At 33.6% G+C, this 22652-nt stretch overlaps 1 protein-coding gene across 6 annotated transcripts; it reads left to right on the top strand.

The window, feature by feature from the left end:
* Positions 1-1745: 1745 nt before the first annotated feature.
* Positions 1746-22614, top strand: LOC140040743 (monomeric sarcosine oxidase-like). 6 transcript variants are annotated; one of them, XR_011842770.1, is made up of 8 exons: positions 1746-1918; positions 9785-9912; positions 12367-12502; positions 16228-16773; positions 17955-18098; positions 18556-18808; positions 21907-21966; positions 22166-22614. XR_011842770.1 is itself a non-coding variant. In XM_072086905.1 (7 exons), the coding sequence occupies exons 2-6, from the start codon at positions 9793-9795 to the stop codon at positions 21954-21956; spliced, it is 996 nt and encodes a 331-aa protein (XP_071943006.1). In that variant the 5' UTR covers positions 1746-1918; positions 9785-9792; the 3' UTR covers positions 21957-21966; positions 22166-22614. The 6 variants fall into 6 exon arrangements, 4 of the variants coding, with proteins under 4 accessions (XP_071943006.1, XP_071943004.1, XP_071943003.1 ...); XR_011842771.1 differs by having other exon boundaries at positions 19512-21966; XM_072086905.1 differs by lacking the exon at positions 18556-18808.
* Positions 22615-22652: the final 38 nt, after the last annotated feature.

Raw genomic sequence — 22652 nt, 5'->3', positions numbered from 1 at the left:
GAAGTTCAAAGTGATTTTCTCGCCGTCGCAATTACAGAATCGAATGCGTTCGAACTTCGTAACAGTAACGAAACGAACGCGTTCATCCGTGTCTATTGTGTATTGTATTCAGCAGTCAACTGTGAGGCACTACCGATGCATTTTATTTGGTTAAATAAATTCTGTGCATTTATTTGGTCAAATAAATTCTGTGTGCACTAACATTTATTATTCATTTCATTCCAGACAAACAGCGAATCATCGCCACTAACATGCTGGTTAAAATCTTAATAAAAATTACTTTAGATAACAAAAAATTAAATCATTTAAACAAGATGACATCGAAAATAGTCTTTTTTTTTTAAATGAAACCATAGAATTTACTATAAGTACGGTCATTTCAGTAAATCCGACACGCCATCTGTCCGTGATGGTATTCTGTTCAACAATGCGTGTGTCTTTAATTGATCATATAAAATTGTACCCAAAGTATTTATTCAAAACAATCCAAATGTTATCATTTTCGATTTTCATGTAATTATTCTTCCGAAAGTCGATTATCATTTAAAATTCGTTTACGCATTCTGGAGAAATTGTACAAAGACATCTTCAAACAATTGGTACAAAAATACAAAAGAATATTACGCACAGAATTAATGAAGGTTATTTTTTCAAACAAAGGTTTACTTGGATGCGAAGACGAACATGACTTCCAAAAATGTCGATTTAGACCTACTAAAGGAAAGAATCTTTAAAGAAAATCCTGATTTTGTTAAAATACGCTATATTTTGCCGCCGAAATCAAACACATGGTTGCCGTTTGATTGGAAGAAAAATTCTAATAATATATTAAAATTAGCAACTGACTGGAAAACATTAATTAGCCGACCTGATTGACAATATAAAGGATCGTGAAACCGTCAAGCCATTTTACCCCTTTTGTATGATAAACTTCCACGTTTACTTTTATTGTATGTTTTGTTATGTTATGTATCGTTTTTGCCATACGATCGAAACATGATAAAAACAAAATAACCGGCCGTAATGAAAGAAATCGCGCAATCGATTGGTGTGTATTTTTTTGTACCAATTTTTTTTTTTGAAGATGTACATTTTTCTCCAGATGACGTAAACAGAAAATGTGAGATGAAAGTCTTGACTAAAAATTACAATTAACACAATCATTTATCGTGACGATAATAATTTTTATTATTATTGCTGATTCTATGCGATATAAAATACACGATAATACTTTTGGCGGTGTTATATGTTCTTGCCACATCCCTCTTCTCTATGATTCTACTCTTTTTTTTAAAGTACGAAAGCCTAACGAATTTTAAAATGATAATCGACTTTCGCCGGAAGAATATTTATTAAACAGAATACTATACTTCTATCACTGACCATAGAGATATTATATAATATCTCTATGCACTGACAGAAAGGATTGTCGGATTACTGGAATGACCTTAGCCAATTGTATGGTTTCATTAAAACAGGACGAACAACATATCAACCAAAGAATATAGTTGCTTTAAGTTTTATTCATTTTTAAATGTTATAGTGCGTGTTATGTGTACAAAAAGAATTTCTGATTTTATTTGACCAAATAATGCCGTGAGAGCAGTTGACCGAGTAACAAACGCGTTATTTATTTTGAAATGTTATAGTGATTTATTTGACCAAATAAATGCATCGGTAGCACCTCATAGTTGACCGCCAAATACAATATACACGGATGAACGCGTTCGTCTCGTTACTGTTACGAAGTTCAAACGCATTCGATTCTGGAAAGGCGACGGCGAGAAATTCACTTTTAACTTTAATTTTATCAGTTTCTGAAAGAATTAAGCCTTGAAATTTGTAATAATATATACCATTAATAATACATTCTAAAACAGGTGGCTGCTCTCTGGTGGTGGTAGGATTTGTTGCTCTGGTAGGTATCTGGTGGTGTTTAGTAGAACCGATTACGCGTAGCCTAGGGCTATCTATGAGGGATATTATGACTAGCTAGGGCTAGGCCTAGCTAGGCCTAGGCTATATGTTGTTATTTGGAGATCCTCAGGCGTTTATTATGACACCACCAAGTGAGGTTTTGTTACTTGTTTATTTGTTATTTGATAGCATTTTCGCCGTAGGCCTAGGGCCTAGCTAGGGTAGGCCTAGCCGAGGTCTAGGCCTAGGCGAAACCTAGCCGAATTTTACTGGTAACGGGACGATTCGGCCCCGAGACGATTCGGCCCGAAACATCCCACTTTAGACCAAATTCATATTCATTTTTGTTGGTATTTATCAAGTTTTTAAAGGGGTTTAATTTAACAATCCGTATTTTATTGATATTGACAATATTGATATAATAGGCCTAGGCCTAGGCCTATATAAAATGTTATGCGCGATTTGAACGATTTGCGCAATTTGAAATTGCGCAAAAAAAATCCTTGCGCAATTTGAATTGAAACATGTGTTTCAAATTGCGCAAGCAACGTATTAAATTGCGCAAGTAATCTGCAAATTGCGCAAGGTTTTTCGACAGATTGTGAAATCATGCATACCCATATTTTTATAGTAATTTCTAAGAATGATTCAAAATTAAAGATAAATATTTGCATTTTCTTATTTTAGTAGTGCAAATATTGTTATAAGTTAGCATACCGTCGAAGAACCGACGAAGGAAAACGAAGCGGTGGTGTTCCACCAGGCGGGCGCGGCGCGGGCGGCCGGCTATACTACTCTAGCCTAGCTAGGGTCTGGACTACTGATACTGACTAGGTTAGCTTAAACTAATATTAAAAACTTAATTTTTACATTTATTTTGATTTATTTCAAGTTACAGTGATAATATTATTTAATTGTAATAATAATAGTTATGTATTTATTACACACATCTTCGCATTTATTATGTTTTATTTTGAGTTATTTAGTTTCCAATAAATTATTATAATACCGATTGTCTGGTAGAATTTTGTTGCGCAATTTGAAAATTTACAGTTCGTTTTCAAATTGCGCAAAGGTGTCATATTGCGCAAGAACTATCTTGCGCAATTTACAAATTGTGCAGCGCAATTTAAAATTGCGCAAAGATTTTCTTGCGCAATTTGAAATTGCGCAAGTTGATTGCGCAATTTGAAATTGCGCAAAAAAATCCTTGCGCAATTTTAAATTGCGCAAGAATTCTTTGCGCAATTTCAAATTGCGCAAGGATTTTTTTGCGCAATTTCAAATTGCGCAAATCGTTCAAATCGCGCATAACATAAAATAAATTACTAAAAAAAATGTAATTTTATATTCAATTTATTACTTCTTCGAAAACTTTGTGTTTTGGGCATGACTTGTTTACATCGTTCGCGTGACTAAAAAATGATCATTTTCAACAATGTTTTCAAAATATTTGCTTTATTGCATCTTTATCCCTAGTACTAGGCCTAGTAGTACTGAATGCAGGTCAAGTCGGCCTCAAGTCAACTCGGCCTCACGTCAACTCGGCCAAAAAATAATTGGTCAATTCAGCCACAATAAAGTATGGAATGCAAAAAGTGCTTAATATTATTATGATTATTACTATCCACGCTTTAAAAAAAATGAAGAAATAAGAAAATTACTCATAAAAACATGATCTCTTATTGCCGATATGAAAAGAAGTACCCACGTGCAGGTACCGCATTTTAGTAAATCGAAGACGAGGCTATGCATATGTTCCACCATTTGTCCATAGACAAAAATAATCGTACATATCATTTTTGTCCATGATTTGAGAATAAGTGAGCGTTTTAAAAAAGGGGAATACCCCGGTCAGCGAAAAACACGTAGCATATCAAAATAGCTGCCAAAGGCGCAGTTGTTTCAGACGCCTAATTAAATGCATACACTGCAGAAATCTACGCGTGATTCAACCATGGAGTTAACATTTTATACCTCCATAGTCAACCAAACAATCTTATTACACCTAATAAATATCCCCGCATATCTGGCATGTTTATTGAATTTGACGCCGCCGAACGAACATGTACGCGCCCACGTACGTGCATCTTCATTATGGGCCTACAATGTGTTTTATCCAAATGTTCATTGTAATCATTAATAATAGTATGAATGCTTATTAATAAATTGTTTGTTATGCGCTGTTATGCGCGATTTGAACGATTTGCGAAATTTGAAATTGCGCAAAAAAAATCCTTGCGCAATTTGAATTGAAACATGTGTTTCAAATTGCGCAAGCAACGTATTAAATTGCGCAAGTAATCTGCAAATTGCGCAAGGTTTTTCGACAGATTGTGAAATCATGCACACCCATATTTTTATAGTAATTTCAAAGAATGATTCAAAATTAAAGATAAATATCGCATTTCCTTATTTTAGTAGTGAAAATATTGTTATAAGTTAGCATACCGTCGAAGAACCAACGAAGGAAAACGAAGCGGTGGTGTTCCACCAGGCTGGCGCGGCGCGGGCGGCCGGCTTTACTACTCTAGCCTAGCTAGGGTCTGGACTACTGATACTGACTAGGTTACATGGCCTAGCTTAAACTAATATTAAAAACTTAAAAAGTGAGTATTAAACATTATCTTCATTGAAATGGTCTTATTTATATAATAAAATACTAAATTTTAAACTCCTCTGCCTAGGCCTAGCCTAGCCATGTATGGGAAAATGTACAGTTCGTTTTCAAATTGCGCAAAGGTGTCATATTGCGCAAGAACTATCTTGCGCAATTTACAAATTGTGCAGCGTAATTTAAAATTGCGCAAAGATTTTCTTGCACAATTTGAAATTGCGCAAGTTGATTGCGCAATTTGAAATTGCGCACAAAAATCCTTGCGCAATTTAAAATTGCGCAAGAATTCTTTGCGCAATTTCAAATTGCGCAAATCGTTCAAATCGCGCATAACATGCGCAATTTGAAAATTTGAAATTTCATTAAACGTAAATAAAGGAAAGTTGGTGAAATCCTTCTTTATTGGTTTTATTTTCTAAACGTATTTTTGTCTAAATAATAATATTTATTAAAAGTCAGAATTATTCAGAAATATTATTTTATCGATCCCTTCCTTTGCACTTTTTGCGTTCCATACTTTAACGGGGTTGAGTTGACCGAGTTGACTTGAGGCCGAGTTGACTTGAGGGCGAGTAGACTTGGGGCCGACTTGGATTGAAATCGTAGTACTAAACCCATAATCGGAAAATAAAGTTAGATAAAAAAAAAAAGCTTATTATGCATATCAAAGCCAATAAATTTATGCGTGCCAAATCGTCCCGGGCCGAAATAAATGATATTTTAAACTGTTTCTCTTTTAATGTTACAAAAGGAGCAGTTATCTTTGTCAATGTACTTAATAATCTTAAGGTAAACTTTAGTTGTGAGGATACTGATTGTTAAGTCTATATATTGGAACCATTGTAATTTTATGTTGTCGGTCACCTTAAAAGTTGCAACATTAATTCCTTCCCCATTCATGTTCCGAGAATTCAACAGTTAAGATTTTACCCCACTTTTGTTTAGCTTTACAAATTACAGTAATAGTCTTTGTTTTGAATAAACTTACTATAGAAAGCTTTACATCCTGCTTGAGGTTTTGTTATGGTTTCAAGTATGGATAATTAATTTATTGGGTTTTGTAATTAGGTTATATGCATTAATGCATATAACCTCTTGATTCAGGATCAGGATCTTTATTTATTTATTTATTTATTCTTTCCTTAGCACTATTTTGTCCGTGAATTATCTTGGCATCAGTTTCATCTAGCTAAGTCAATTTTTCAGAGTATATTCCTTATGGCCAGGAATCGATGTGGTTATGTTTTCACGGTGTGCAATCAATCATTACGCGGTCTACGCGCGATTTAACGAAATCACGTTTGTAATCATATCTTCACAAGCATGAATCACAATTAAACAAAATTTGGTACTCATAAATGTCGGGTCATATTTCATCATATGGCAATACAATTACGTGCGTAGCGCATATAACGCTTGCGTACGCGCACTTAAAATGTTCAAAATTTTCAAAATTTATTTTCGATGAAATTAGAGTACGTTTCAGGCAATGATTTTTAGGCGTTTAAAAAATTGCCATGAGTGCACAGATTTTTGCACGCGCACTGCACGTTAAACGTTAATAAATACGCACTCTTTTTACCCGATTTCTGTTTTACAGTCTTTCTTTAATAATATCATCATATTTGATTCACTTTTCAACTCGAAATTGCGTTATACGAGCACGTCAAAAGTGACAGGCTACGCACGTATAAGTTAACAAAATGGTGAAAATATGCTAAATTTTAAAATTAATATATATCGTCCGAATGCTGGGGAGCACCTATTTTTTATTTCATTTTCTTGAAGTGTATGTATCATATGATGATTTATTATCAAATTAAGAGAACAAAAGTTGATTAAGTCTTCATTAATTGCATATTAAATTTAAAAAAAATAATTTCGACAATCAAACAAATTATGACATTTTCTTAGGCCGAAATAACAAACTTAACAGTAACTTTCTTTCTTAAAGTGGAGCTCCACCCAGAAAATTACTATATTTCATACATTTCAACTATTATTTAAAAATATCATCCCTTATACTTCATATTTTTTTGAAATTTTTTTCAATGAGTACGATTTTCTTGAAAATCACGCCTTTTTGCGTTTTGGGGGGATACCTTGTAATTTCCTATTCTTTTACATGCAAAAGGGGGGTATATTTGAATAATCCTAAAAAATTCATTTCTTCACCAAAAAAAAAATGTAAAATGTATATTCATGTAATTTTTCCAGATCTTTCTATTTCTGGTATTTTTATCACGTATACATTGCGCAATTTTGCGTAAATAGACACTTTCCCCCGTTCGGGTCCAATTGGGTTTTTTATTTTGCTAGGGAGTACGATCACGTGACATTTTTCACAATCACGCTACTGCAGCTGGCGATCTGTTATTTTGTCGCGATGTTATTTTTGACGGGCGAAAAGTATATTAAAACATTCTGAATGTGACCCTATTATGTTTCACAGTGTAATAATGTGATTATGAGACTATTACTAAAATGTCAAATTTAACGAGATTTGAGAAAGATGTGGCTATATATTCAATAAAGCTAGGCCTAGGCCTACTAGAGTGTAGGTATGTACCGATGCTGCTTAGAGTGGCTTGGCCTCAGGCTCTAGCTAGGCTAGGCTGACAGCAGTGAAGTTTGTTTTGCTGTTACCCGACCTTGGCCTACCCATGGGTCATGATAGGGTGCCTGAATAGTTGCTTTTCAGTCAGGTCTAAGCTTGCACATCGCTTTACTATTCTTTACTACTCTTGTTCTGTATAGGATTTTGTGTTTCACAATTCTTAATATGCGAGAAAACCCAGGAACGATAAATGGGGCGAAACGACCATGCCTATGAATACATAGGCCTCTAGACAAAAATTCAAGGCTAGCTAGGCTGAGCAGACGGCTTAGCTAGGCCTAGACCTAGCTTAAAGTTAAAAGCAATCTGATATTATAATGCTGTTGTTGTACAGTGAAAATCATGAGGTTACATGTAAATTATACTGACATTCTTATCGGAAATATTACTTAGGCCTAAACAAATCGTATTAATTGTGTGTATAAAATTTATTCCCCATTTTTCGACACATAATTTACCAAAGGGAAGAAATTTCCACAATGCGTTGACCAGCGACTAAAACGCGTCAGTCGCTAAGTGTAACGCGTTTCGCGACGTATTGTAAACTAATAACCCCTAAGTTACTGAAAAACTGTAATTTGTTAAAAAACACTATTTTCTGACCGATTTTTTAGAAATGAGTTTTTGGAAAATATTTCCGTATTTTTCCTATTTTTTTTTATGTAATCACTTTCAATTAAACATACTTAAACATAATATAAGCTGAGAAAGTCTGAGTGTAGCTCCACTTTAAGAAGTTCATATATTAAAGTTAAAAGTATATAGTTTGACAGTGCATCATTTTTTTACATTTTTAAAGATGTCATCATAGTAAAAAATTATAATTCATTGCGGTATGTAATAATCTATTTGCACCAAAGTGGTTACTGCATAGTAAATACACGGAGGAATTTTTCTACAACTTTTAGTCAGTTGTGTATGGCTCGATGGTCTGTGCTCGTGTCTATGGCATTCAAGGTACCGAAATCGAGTCTCACCTTGGCAAACGAAATAAGATTTTTTTTTATTATCCGTATTGTTTGTTCAAATTTATTTCTTAGTGTATTTATTATACGCATGATTTATAATGAAATCTAGATAAAAATTAATCAATATATCTTTTAAAAATCAATTATCTTTATTTAAATCAATGCATATAACCTATAATTCGTCATAGTGACGAATTAAATCTAGTTTAGTATTTATTTCTGTACCCAAAGAAGGGTATTTAGTTATAATTGCATCAATTAATCCATAGTATTTAAGGAAATTATTTTTTTTCGCCAATTTTTCAATTCTTTTCTTGATTTATTCGCCTTTGGGTTTTTGAGTGACTGAAAGGTTACACGTTTTAAAGCCATATTTCAAAGAACGAAGAAGTAGAGCACCCAGTTTCCCCCAAAAAATCTTGAAAAATTCAGACGTAAAGCCGTCTGTTCCAGGTGATTTGTTGTTTTTCATTTGATTGAGTGCATTTTTAAGCTCAGCTAAGGTCAATTCACTGAGCTCTCAAGCTTTTGAGACTCTTCTTCTGAAACTTTTTTGAAGTTCTGGTTTGTTATTAATAGGTTTAAGTCAATTTGCTCTATATCTTTTTTTTTTAAGTTGATAATTTTTGTTAAAGTCGATAATTTAATGAAAGCTGCTTCTGTTGCTGATAATTAGGTGCTCACGCACAAGGTGGTGGATAAAGTCTGTTGATGATTCTAAGGTCTAATGTCAGAAAACTACAGTCAATAGTAGTAGTAAATTTGTTAGAATTGTTTTTTTATTGCAAGAAAAAGAGTCATTGGCAGATTGCTAGCTGTTTCAAAACAAAGAGATGTTGATGAAAGTAAAAAGTTGATCTAATCTTCAGAACACAGAAAAAGTGTGAAAGCTATAAGCCTTTCCTCTCAACTGGTTCTGTAGCATTGATCAACGATATGAATCCGAGTCTTCCTGTATAGGGTGTCACCCTTCTTTTGGGAAATTACTTGGCTGGATCTATAGAAAATAAAACCATAGATGAGAGTATTGACTTTAGTGATAGTTTTATGGAGAGGCTGTCTGCTCAGGTCCTAACTTACACACTGCCTAGGCTGAACAACAGCATCCCAAAGTGTGTGATTTTGGTACGGTAGTTCTCAACCAGTCTAGGCTATAGTGTCAATAAAAAAGTAGAAAAATTTTGGCCAGGTCCAAAAATATGTGTCTAACTATTGTAAATCCTGTGATGCGTGTCAGGTAGTGGAGAAGGTTCCAGTAGCCCACACTTCTACAGCCTATTCCTGCATTGGTGAAAACATTTTCAAGGGTTATTGTTGATTGTACAGTATGGGACGGTTTATACCATGTACTAAAAATGCAAAATCTATTAATTACAATAATGTGTGCATCAAGTAGGTTTCCAGAATAAAGCCGATTTTTGTGATGTTATCATATGGCCAGCTGAATGAAGTTAAAATGTAGTTGGGAATACAGTAGAAATAAACATTGTTGGGTTAAAAACAATTAAAAGATTTGCTCAGGTATGATCAGAAAGTTGAAAACAAATTTAAGTTTATTAATGATTTTAAACTTAGACTTAAATAGTAATTAAGAAAAATAAAACTATAGGTGCAGTTGCATTGCTATCCTATAATAAGTACATTTTTGTTTTTTTATTTCTACAGTATATATTATGGAATTTGACATATGTATTGTAGGTGCAGGAACATGGGGATCAGCAGTGGCTTATCATTTAACTTCAGAGAACCCTAACAAACTTAGAGTTTGCTTGATAGGTCCCGAGGAACCACAGGTTTGTTTTAATGGATTGTTTTTGGTCTCAGTTTTCACAACATTTTCTTCTTAGGTTTGGAACATAACGATGTACAGTACACAACTATGTAATTTTCAGTTTTCGTTCATACAGTATGTTACAAAAAACAATATTCACAAAGAAACATACCAATACAGTGGTGTTATTCACCGTCAATCTTCACAAAGAAACATACCAATACAGTGGTGTTATTCACAGTCAATCTTCACAAAGAAACATACCAATACAGTGGTGTTATTCACAGTCAATCTTCACAAAGAAACATACCAATACAGTGGTGTTATTCACAGTCAATCTTCACAAAGAAACATACCAATACAGTGGTGTTATTCACAGTCAATCTTCACAAAGAAACATACCAATACAGTGGTGTTATTCACAGTCAATCTTCACAAAGAAACATACCAATACAGTGGTGTTATTCACAGTCAATCTTCACAAAGAAACATACCAATACAGTGGTGTTATTCACAGTCAATCTTCACAAAGAAACATACCAATACAGTGGTGTTATTCACAGTCAATCTTCACAAAGAAACATACCAATACAGTGGTGTTATTCACAGTCAATCTTCACAGCTACGCCCATTATCACTACAATGCACTGGCTAGCTAAGTTTGGAAAATTGGGGACAAAACTTTTTGATTCCGCTTGTGCCAATAGCTTTTTAAAAGGTCAATTTTACACATTCTAAATCTTTAATTCTCAAAATAGCTTATTGCTTAAAGTCCTAACAGTTAAATTTACAATTACGTCTTGAGCCACTTATTTTTCAGTAATTTTAATGGTCAAAGCACTTTTAATGATCCATGACCAAAAACCAACTCGAAAGGGTCAAACCTAACGTTTCTTGTACAAATTCCTTTGTCCCAATGCCTTTGAAATTCTACAAAATATCATCTTAGCATGTTTTTTAAATCTCTCTACAGCACCTTGAGACTCTGGGTGATACCACCTAGGTGCAGTATTGGTCTAGCACCAAAAAGCAAAAAATAAGCTATATCTATTTTGCACATATAAAGGCATATAATTACCTCTTTATATAACCTTTTTTCTCTTTATTGCATAGCTTATGTTTCGCTTAAGCTTTAACGCACCTATTATTCACATGTTTAGCACTTGTAATGCTGCTTTATTCACTACTTAAAGGACAACTTGACCGAGGACCATATTTTTACTTTTTAATATTTTAAATACAGCCGTCGCTGGACTCATTAAGTAGATTTTGCTATGCACCTGTGACGTCACAGCAATTTTAGGCGACGGCGAGCGCGTGCGGCGATATCCTTAATCTCGTGATTCTGAAATCAAATGTACATCCCTAAACAGTTGTAAAAATATGGTCCTTTATTAAAGCTATTTGCTATTGCTATTTTTAGGTAAAGGTAAAGGTATTCATATTTGTCCTCAAGCTTAACTGGAAACTGAGGAAATTCGGATTAGGCCCTCCACGGACACACGGCAGCCAGCAGTGCAGTGCCTACCAGATTAGCACACCGGGAGACGATCCCCTACTCTTTTCGAATAGTGTACCAAGTTCTTTAACGTGCACTGTTAAGTACACGGGACCAACGGCTTTACATCCCATCCGAAGGACGAGGCAATAAGAGTAAAGCATCTTGCCTAAGGATGCAATTAGTATGGTACAGATAACCTCGAATCCATGCCTATCACATGCTAGTCCGATATTACCATTACACCATCACTCTCCAGTATATACAGCACCCGCCGCGATTTCTAGACGGTCTCCCATCCAGAACGCAACCGGGCCCAACGTTGCTTAACTTCGGTGATCTGACAAGAACCGGTGTTTCAACGCATTGCTATATCTCTTTTTTGCACTGATAATGGCAATGCTATAATATTGACATGCTCTTAACTTTTCCTTAATCTGCTGAAACTGCTATATGCTCTAAAGTTTAGCTGATGCTGCTAATATATTCTGACATGCTGTAAAGTGTTGCTTAAGCTGCTGAAACTGCTAATATATTCTGACATGCTGTAAAGTGTTGCTTAAGCTGCTGAAACTGCTAATATATTCTGACATGCTGTAAAGTGTTGCTTAAGCTGCTGAAACTGCTAATATATTCTGACATGCTGTAAAGTGTTGCTTAAGCTGCTGAAACTGCTAATATATTCTGACATGCTGTAAAGTGTTGCTTAAGCTGCTGAAACTGCTAATATATTCTGACATGCTGTAAAGTGTTGCTTAAGCTGCTGAAACTCTTTCGATTTTCCAACTTCACTCCCGTCCTCAAATATAATCACTTCTTCATCTAAAGTATTCATCTCTTTAGTCTTACATTTACAAAAGTTTCTCAAAACCAATAAATCTGGCTTTTGTAATGTATTAAGTGTTTCCCATAACACTACAATATGATTTTCATGGGCTTCAATTCACTACTACTTTTATTGTTGATTTATTTTTGTAGGATCGATCAAATGCTACAATTTTTGGTTCTTATTTTGATGAAGGTCGAATAACGAAAGTAGCTGATCAAAATATAATTTGGGGTCATCTTGCTAAAAGGTCATTAGAAAGGCATCGTGAAGTTGAACAGAAATCAGGTGCTATAAGTTAATATATTTTGTATTTGATTGTTCTTCCTATTACATTGGCAGCTATTTGTAATAAAGGTTGGTTTTTGATCGCACGTTATGCAACAGCCAACTACTTATATTGCAAAAACTTCTCAAATGTTATAGTCTGAGAGATGAGTCAAGTTAGTGCACATATTTTACCATTGGTCTTAATATGATTTTTGTGTGAGGCATACTTTGGTACATCTAAAAACCCAATTCTTAAAATGGACCTGAAATGGATTTTCGATTTTTTTCATTTTAGAATGATGTTTTGGGGGCTATTAGGTGTTGCTAGAATGTATATTGTTACAAAATATAAATTGGCCCTTTTGGGGAAAGCCCCATTTGAAAATCAAAAAAATTCGCGGGTGACGTCACTTTGCAAATGGACAATTTGCAGTTTTTTGGCTATAACTCTTGAAATCTATGGAGTATTTTCTAAAAAATGCTTGTGCATTTGCAGAAACGTATTTAGAATTTTTTTAGATAAAATTATTACCGTATAAACGGTTATTCATCGAGTAAATGACGATTTAAAATCTTAAAATCAACGGTTTTTTTCTGGCAATACCGAAGTTGGCCTGGCAACGTTGTCCGGGATACAGCTCCGTGCGCAATGATGCGTATCCATATTTTCCGTTCGTGTATTTTGTATCGTTCGTAATTTATACTGCTAAAATGTGTTAGTTTCTTTAGTTTTTAGTTTAGCAGAATTAAATTAGTAATATGAGATGATAATTTATTTGTCACGAATCAGGCAGTTTTATTCATATTTTACTTTGGCTTGACAATGAGCGCAGCAAGTTGTTGATATCACTTTGGTCTTGGATGCACATGAAACGGAGCCTCGCCGCATGATGTGGGTGGTGGATCGACTCCGCGCACTGGATTGGGGGCCTAGGCCTAGTAAAGGTTTGGGAGGTAGGCCTTCTAAATTCGGGTTTTAGAACAAACGAAGTACATTTTAGGAACCTATATTTCAACAACATTAGATATTGAATAAATTAGTATTAGTGTCAACGCTTCGCGTATCTTTCCAGGCCGTCGATCATTCACTGACTATCGGGCGGCATACACGCTCTCGATATCATCGTGTGTATGTGACGTCGTGAATATAGAGGCTTCCGACGGCCGTTGAAATAGAATATTGCAATGGCGTGAGTAATTTTCGCTAATTTACCATGGTATCTTAAAATTTCGTTTTTACTCAAAATACTATACATTTTGTTTTTATTTGTATGGGTTTGTGTTAATTTGATACATTTAAATAACATGTGTGAATTTCTTGAAAATCGAAATTCCATTTCAGGTCCATTTTAAGTGATTCTGGTGATGCACTTTCGGGTCAGAGGTTAATTACCTATTTTTCATGCAATTTTACCAATTATCTTTATTCTATGGCACAGTATTTGATGCAATGCATCAATTCTTTTGGAATTAGGCTCAAGGTAAAGCTGATGAATCATACTACACATTGATTATCATTATAAGTCATTTGAGTCATTATTTTAATAAATATGTGGAAAATAATCAAAATGTTTCCATTTTATTTGGGTAAAAATTTATTTTTGTTATTTAATGAATAAAAACTGCCCTAACTAATGGGAGTGGATAACAAAAAGAAATTTTAAATTTGCGTTACAATTAGAGCTTAAAAATGTAGCCCTAAAATACTGATTTTAATTTGGTTTAAAATTGGTAAAAAAATCTATCTCTATCTACTTGTAGTAGAATGCTAAATCATACATTAAATGAAAGCCAATGATAATGTTTACATTCATTGTAATGGAGGTTTTTGTCATAATCCTCCATTACATTGAATATGAAGATTGTCACTAACTTTTATTTAATGTCTGATTTAGCGTTCTATGACAAGTAGTTCACAAGATAGCATTTGTTGTAATTTTTAACCAAAAATGAATAAAAATCAGTATCTCTATATAAATTTACGTAAGGGCAAAATTTGGTGACTGAATGGATAAAGAATATATTTAAAAATTGTTCCTTTTTGCACCCATTCTCTTCCCCATCCCTAAACCCTAATGTTACATACAAAACAACTTGGATTTGTTTATTAATTTGATAATTGGTCTCATTTTGTGACAAGTTTCACTTTCAGGAAGTAAAGAGAAGGGTTGAGAGATGGGGAAGAGAATGGGTGCAAAAAGGAACAATTTTTAAATATACAGTATTCTTTATCCATTCAGTATTAATTGTTTTCATTGTTTTACAAATAATATACCACTAAATACAGTAACAAATTGCAATTTAATGTTTAATAAAATTGTCACAGTCGATTGAAATAGTAAAGTACATGTAACATACACCACTACGACGTTTATATTTTTTGTAATAATAGTATTATTTAATACAAACGTTGAGAAGCAACTGTCAATAATAACATTTATTTGTATACGTGTTTTATATAATTTAAAACAGTTTGTGAAAAACACCTCTATTCGGGGAAAATCGTAAATTAGCTTTAATCATCAATAAATAATTATCTAACTCAACTTAATTAGGCCTAATGGTATTTAATTGTTTCTTAGAGCAAATTCATACTTTAGTTGGTTCCTACCCACCAAAGGTGTTCTGTGTTAGGGCATGTGATCCTTCATACTGTAGGCATATCCTAATGTGTTTAGTATAGAGCCAGTTCATACAGTAAGTTATTTTCATGAGTAGGTTAGTTCCTACCCACCAAACTCAGATAAATAACTATGCCTAAAAACGGGCCCTTAGAAAGGTAAAAGCAACGTAGTAAAACTGTTTGTGGAAAACACCAGCGAATCGTTTAACCTAAATTTTAATCATCAATAAATAATTATCTAACTCAACTTAATTAGTAGGCCTAACGGTTTTTAATTGCTGGTACAATTTAGTACGGAATGTATGAACCCACTTTCTAAAGCATTGAGAAAAATGTTAGGCGCGATTTACTGAAATTCCCTTAATATGAATACTGTACGAATAAACTAAATACGTCCTACGTCCAATAGTAAATGTATACATACGCGCTTGTAATTGCCCAGATGGCTCTTTAATACAGGAACTTTGGCGTTAATAACTGGAAATTGTAAAAATGAACACAGAGCTAATGAATACAGTCAAATACGGAAAAAAATTGCAAAAATTGAGATTATTTTTCATATATTTTGTAAATAATGACTCAAATGACTTTTGATGATAAACAATGTGTAGTATGATTCATCAGCTTTACATTGAACCTAATTCCAAAAGAATTGAATTAAAATGAAGCTTTCAGATGTATCAAAGTATGTCTCACACAAAAATCATATTAAGACCAATGGTAAAATATGTGCACAAAATCGACTCATCTCTCAGACTATAACATTTGAGAAGTTTTTGCAAATATAAGTAGTTGGCTGTTGCATAACGTGCGATCAAAAACCAACCTTTAGTATATATATGCGCCTTTTTAATCGTCTATTCTTTTACATTTGATTCATAGATGAAGCTGCAGATTAATTGACTAAAAGAGTTATATTCGTTGGATAGTGTACTTTATTTCGTTCTCTAACCAACTACAGGAATGAAAATATCCTCATTCAACTCATAAACAATATTTATTATATTTATTTATTACTATTTAAAAAAATATTATTTGCATAAAGAATGAATAAACTATTCTAACTATACACTAAAACAATTTATCAATACAGTATTATGTATTTTTACATTTGCTGAAGGTATATCGTTTTATGAGGAAGTTGGCTACTTGTTTCTTGGAGATAAATATGTTAAAAAGCAAGCAGATCTACATGCTGATTTATATGCACCTGCTACAAAGTTAGATTCCCAAGAAATGAATGAGAAATTTCCATTTTTAGCAAGCTCAACTGGTCTATACAGCAATACAAACGCTGGTTATATTAATATACGAAAGCAAAGGCTTGCCCATCAAAAACTAGCAAAACTCAAAGGATGCATTATAATTTCGGATGTTGTTGATGATATTCAAGAATGCAGCAATCACCTGCATCTGCTTACAACATACACTGGTATGCACATTCACAGTAAGAAGGTTCTTCTCACCACTGGGGCCTTTACAGGCTTTAGAAACTTAATTCCAGGAAATGTTGTACCGGATATGGAAATTACAACTGAGAGAGTAATTTTGTGTGAACTAAGTGAAGATGTTGTATGCAGAATGAAGTCCATGCCCAGTATTCTTTACAAACCCGATGACTTGTCTAATTCCTGTTATATCTTACCTCCAATCAAATATCCAGATGGTATGAATTATTTGCTTATTTATTCTATATTATTATACTGTTACATACTAGATATTTTCATTTATTTGCACCGTATGCCATCAGACTTTTAAATGATATAAATTTGCCCAGTACTACAAGAATCATGCCATTCATTCACTGTGTGAGGAAGTACTGTACATTGCTGACGTATGACTTTTTAGACTTAGGCCAGCCTAAATTTTCAGTTATGTTTGTTTGTTTGTATTTTCATTTCATTATCGCTATATTGATATAAAGTTTGCGGTAACACCACAGTATTAGTTCTAAAAAGAACTGTTGAGTTTCTTGATGTTTTGATCAATATGCTTTGCTCGTCCTCAGGAGTGAGAATGCAGAAAGTCCAGGAAACTTGGAATGTAAAAGTGGGACTGGTGTGAAAGCTAGAAACAATAGCAAGTTCACATAGTGGGAGGGATTGAAACTAGCTATAGAGAAGCATTGTTTCTCATGAACAATAGTGAATGAACACTAGCTATAGAAGAGCATTGTTTCTGATACTGATAGTGAGACAAGCTAAAAACAATAACATTGTCTCGAAGCTGGGTGCAGACTGGCCAAACAAAGACCATGCGTCTAGACAGACTTTCTGTATTCTGAGAACTTTCTGCATTCTCACTCCAAAGGATCAAGCAAATTGATCTAATCGAAACGTCGAGAAACTCAACAGTTTTTTTCAGAACTAATACACATGGTATACCGCAAACTTTATATAAACATTTGGTTTAGCCATGCAAACCTTCAAACAATATTATTGCTATACTTTATTTAGTTGACATTTCATGTACTGTACATTACATTTATGGCTGTTTTTAGGCCTAAAATATTGAACCGTCTATGCCACTTAAAGGATACAGTGTATAGCTTAAATCTATGTAACCTCACACATTTTTAAAATTACAAACAGCAGCAGCCCTGTGCCATATGATTGACGGGTTTTACTATATATTCATTCCCAGCAAATAAGGTTCCTTTAAGATCCAGAAAATAGATGTTAATATCCGTTGTTTTGGAAGACTTGACAGTGTTAACTGTTACAGTTAATACACTCCAACATCCTTACTATCAATAATAATTATAATACAATTTTAATGAGGTAGTATTTTGTTAATAATTATAATTAATAAATTTCCTACTAATTAGTACATATTTTATTTCATTAGGCAAATACTACTTGAAAGTAGGCCATGGTGTATGGGGAAACATACCATTAAAAACCAACAGAGCTATAATACAACACTTCAGAAACCAAGAAGCAAGTTGGATAACATCTAAGCTGTATAAGATTATGAAAAATGTTATGGCAGGTATGTAAAACATTTTGTTAAATAAAATTTCTCTGTACTGAATAAATGAAAGATGAATGGGTCTTTGGAGTGTTAATAGAGATCTTTAGTTTCATGATGTACCGCTGCTAATCAGTCATTTTGCGCATATTGACAGTTGCGTAGGCCATTATTAGGGAGCTTTTGATTTGCGAAGAACAATCTAGGAGAGGTCAATCGATGTTTTGTGGGACATCGTCTGAACCTAAAAACCATGCAATCTGTTTCAATGTGAGTAGAACTTGTGCACAATGAACTAACATGACATACTGTACATCAGTCGGTCGCAAATCATTCTTGGTTAACTTTGGTCTGATAGCGAATAAAATACATATGTTTTGTTATTTTAAATAATTTAAAGTTTGTGTGTTGCACATAAAAACATGTATTTTGTCTTTCTGTCCTTGAAAAATTGAGAGTAGATGCTTTATTTTTATAGATTTTACGATGTTGTCTGTTAAGTATGACACCTGTGTTACATCTAAAACACCAACTGGTTACCTATATTGTGACATGATAACAGAGACTCTTGGAATACTGGTAGGAGGTAATGGGTATGGGGCTAAGTCAGCTGATGAGATAGGAAAGATGGGGGCTATGATGATAAGAAATTGTGGCTGGGAATATGACCTTCCTCAGAGAGAATTCAAGATTAAATTAAAACCTCTAATTATAGAGTCTCAATTATAGAGGTAGGAATTTAATATTAATTAATATCATACTCCAACAATGAAATACATACCTTATACCTACCTACCTAATAATACCTAACAATATTTTTATTAATTATTAACACACTAGCTTTTCTGTGAATTCACTCTTTTATATATATAATCTTGAGGAATCATTATATTGGAATATAAAAGGTTGTTAAAAAAGCCTGCATCATGCGATGTAATATCATAATCACTAGACAAACATATTTCTATTTTTATGTGGATTATGAATAGGTGTTTTATCTAACCTACTGTTGGGTTATGGGCTGTACTTATTTTATATAACTTTTCCATTCAATTCAAGACTTTGTTATGAATACATTTTTTGATTGTAAGAGCATTCTTGTATGCCATCGTGAAATTGTTTTAAATCATTTGCTTATACGTATACCATTGACCACATTAACCCTTTTTAAATCTGTCTACATGGTAGTTTGGTTTCACTTGAAATACTGTAGCTGAAAAATCATGTTCAGATTTCTTCATAAATAAAATTAAACAGATTTGTGACAAGCTCGACAAAACTCCAAGATATGAACAAGTTGATGACAAAATAATCCCACTTTGAACAATCTGAAAAAATCCTGTGAATTAGATTTTCTGCTGACAAAAGTACTAAAACAAATCTTTCCAGCAATTATCACAGTCTCGACTAAAATAGTTAATATCTCCTTGACAGATGTGATTTTTCCTCAACAATGGAAGACCGCAGTCATAAGGCTATACTTCTAAAGAAATCGGGTCTAGAACCAGTAACAGCTATTGTCCTGTGAGCAATCTTCCCTTCATGTCTAAAGTAGTTGAGAAAATTGTTGTGGAACCCTAACAATCATTGTTCGAAGAACTCACAATTGTCTGACTACCAAAAAGAACTATAGCTGCGAGACGGCACTAGCCAAACTTGTCAATGACATGCTATAGAACATAAAAAAAATGTGTCACCGCTGTTGTAGCAATGCAGTAGATCTCAGCGCAGCATTTGAAATTGTCGACCATGATGTTCTGCTCCAATAAATTTAGAATTACAGGTCCAGCTAGAGTTAGATGGATGGATAGTTACTTGCGTCCGCGATGTTTCAAAGTTATCGTAGGCGAAAGCTAATCTGACTACCGACCAATCTCTTTCTCAGTACCACAAGGCTTTTGCGCCGGACTTGTCTTATACTCGGCCAATGCCAGTACACTGAGGGAAGTAATTACCAATCCTATTAAAATCCATGTGTACGCTGATGACCATGCTATCAAGTTGTCATTTAAACTAAATGTCATCAATAAATATTCTCCAGGATTGTTTGCGGCACGTCAAGCGTTGGATAGAAAATAAACAGCGCAAAAACAAGAGTTTTTATACTGTCGTACTCATTGAATTGCCAAATTATGATATCAGCTTCAAAGAATACAACATGAGCTGTAAGTTTATACTCAATAAAAAGAAATTTGACAGCGTTAGCGAGTGTATGAAACAACTTCAGTGGCTACCGATATGCCAACGGATTGACTTCAAAACACTTATTTTGGTCATAAGTGTTTGAGTGGACACGCTCCTGAATATATTTGTCAACTAATAATTGTCTGACGTCCGAGAAGATCTGACATGCGTTTGGGCCTCGATCTCTGTAAGCTAGAAGTTCCCACCACAACCAGGAGAACATTTGCTGACAGGTCTTTTGGCATCTCAGGTCCACTGGTTATGGAACGATATTCCTGTGTCAATTCTGTCTGAAACTAACGTTGATAGCTTTGGCATAAACTAAAAAATGTTTCTTTCCCAATAAGTTTGTGGAACATAATTTCAATGTACAGCGCTTTTGATAATGGTTTCATTCTAGGAGCGCTATTTCAAATTTGTGATGTAAATTTGATGAATATTTTGTTGTCTTTTTTTCATTCCATTATGGGTGAATGGTGATTTATTTATATGCATTTTGAACAGGATTTATTTTTGTCATTTTGCATAGATACTGTAGGTACATATTATGGAAGTAAGTCAAAAGGATGACTTTAACTTGCACACTTTTTGAGTATTAAATGTCCAGTCCTACATACATATTAGATATATTTATATTATAGATTAGTTGACAGACCAGGGAATAATTTAGGTTGTACCTAAGGGCACGAAATTGGCAGTTCTTATGACCTGTGAGATTAAAATAATCTGCTTGTGAAATGAAGTTACACGGAATCACGTTCATAGATAACTCTAGGTGGCGCTATTACAATAATTATATCTCTCCTTTATTGGAATGAAATTATGACTCTGTATCCTTTTTTGTGAGTTGTCTTAATGGTTGTGTTTATGGTTACAAAATCCGGCACAAATCGTGCGCAGTTTGACGCCATGCCGAACAAACTTCGAACTTCACCTGTGTTCTTTCGCCTCCTTGATGGCTTTAATTTTCCTGGGATCAGGAGATATGCCTTTGTTCAAGAAGATGTGACCATAAAAGGATAGGTTGGTTTTATTGAAGATGCATTTATCAGTATTGAGTTTCTAGCCCTTTTCTTTTAGGTACCTTTTACACCAAAACACAGAGATGTCCCCGCAGTTCACTCTCCGGAGAATGTTTAGCTGTTAACCCCGCAGTTTTAAACTCCGGAGTTGCTTGATTTTACCTTTCACACCAAAATACTGGGGCGTCAACTCTGGAGTGTGAAAAGGGTATCAGTCTTTTGAGTACCTCTCGTAGGCTTTGATCATGTTCTTTCAATCACATTTTGGAAGATCTTTGTAGCTGAACATACACCAAAGTTTTATATAGACATGACAACAGTTTATAGGTTTGTTGGATCTTTGTCTTCGCAACGTTTATAGTATGTTATGTAGGTATTTACTGTAGAGTACACTTGTTAACATTAAGTTATAAACTACTGTATGTAAATGTTACTAATTTTCAATTACTTTACCACAATTATTAACTGGTAACTATGTAATAAAATATATATTTTCCTATGTAAAATTCATTGTTCTTTTGATAATATTCTAAAATAAGAATTAATTATTGTGAATTGTGTATACCTTTTGTGCAAATTTATCAATCAATGTTGTTTTAAACACAGAGCTACTCTTTTTATAGTTAGCAACATTTTGAAACACAATCAAGTTGAGTTACCAAAGTATATTTAATTTTTTTCAGGTAAATAATTTAATAATCCAATTTAACTACCGTTAATTATGTGAAATGGCTTAATTATTTTTCATTGGGGATATATTTCATCTTTTTACTATAATTGGGTATATCATGGACCTATAGGTCATTTAATTTGAATATAATGAAGTCATTCTCTTTTTAACAATGTACAATTGAAACATGTAACAATTTGTATTGTAACCAGGTTTGAATAGTGTGAAGACAATTTTCTGGAAATTCACCAGATTGTGAAATCTCGCAAGAAAAACAAACACTGATGAGAGGCCAGTTTTTGTTCCAAGATTTCCCAAATTGTTACTGAGTGTGCATGCATTGCATTGGTATTAATCTGACCTATCATAGTAATCAAATAGCATGCAACTATTGCTTTGTATTATATATATACAGTATATATAATATACTGCGTGTATGTAATAAATCAGGAGATCAAACCTGGTTAAGTTGTAACAATTTATGCAGATGTGAAAATGTATTATAATATAATAAATTAATTAAAGTTTACAGATAATTATAAATCTACAATTACAGTAAAATGTTTGGATTTTGTGATTTAGAGCACTTACTACAAAAAATAGTAAAGTAAGACACCCTAATACTCTTTTTAGTGTCTGACTTACATGTAAAGTATACAATTTGTACAGTATATTTAAAGTGTTAATAAAAAACAATAA

Source organism: Antedon mediterranea, chromosome 2, assembly GCF_964355755.1.
Source record: "Antedon mediterranea chromosome 2, ecAntMedi1.1, whole genome shotgun sequence".
In the NCBI taxonomy this organism is placed as follows: domain Eukaryota; kingdom Metazoa; phylum Echinodermata; class Crinoidea; order Comatulida; family Antedonidae; genus Antedon; species Antedon mediterranea.
Note: the sequence above shows the minus strand (reverse complement) of the source record. Positions and strands in the feature narration are given on the sequence as shown.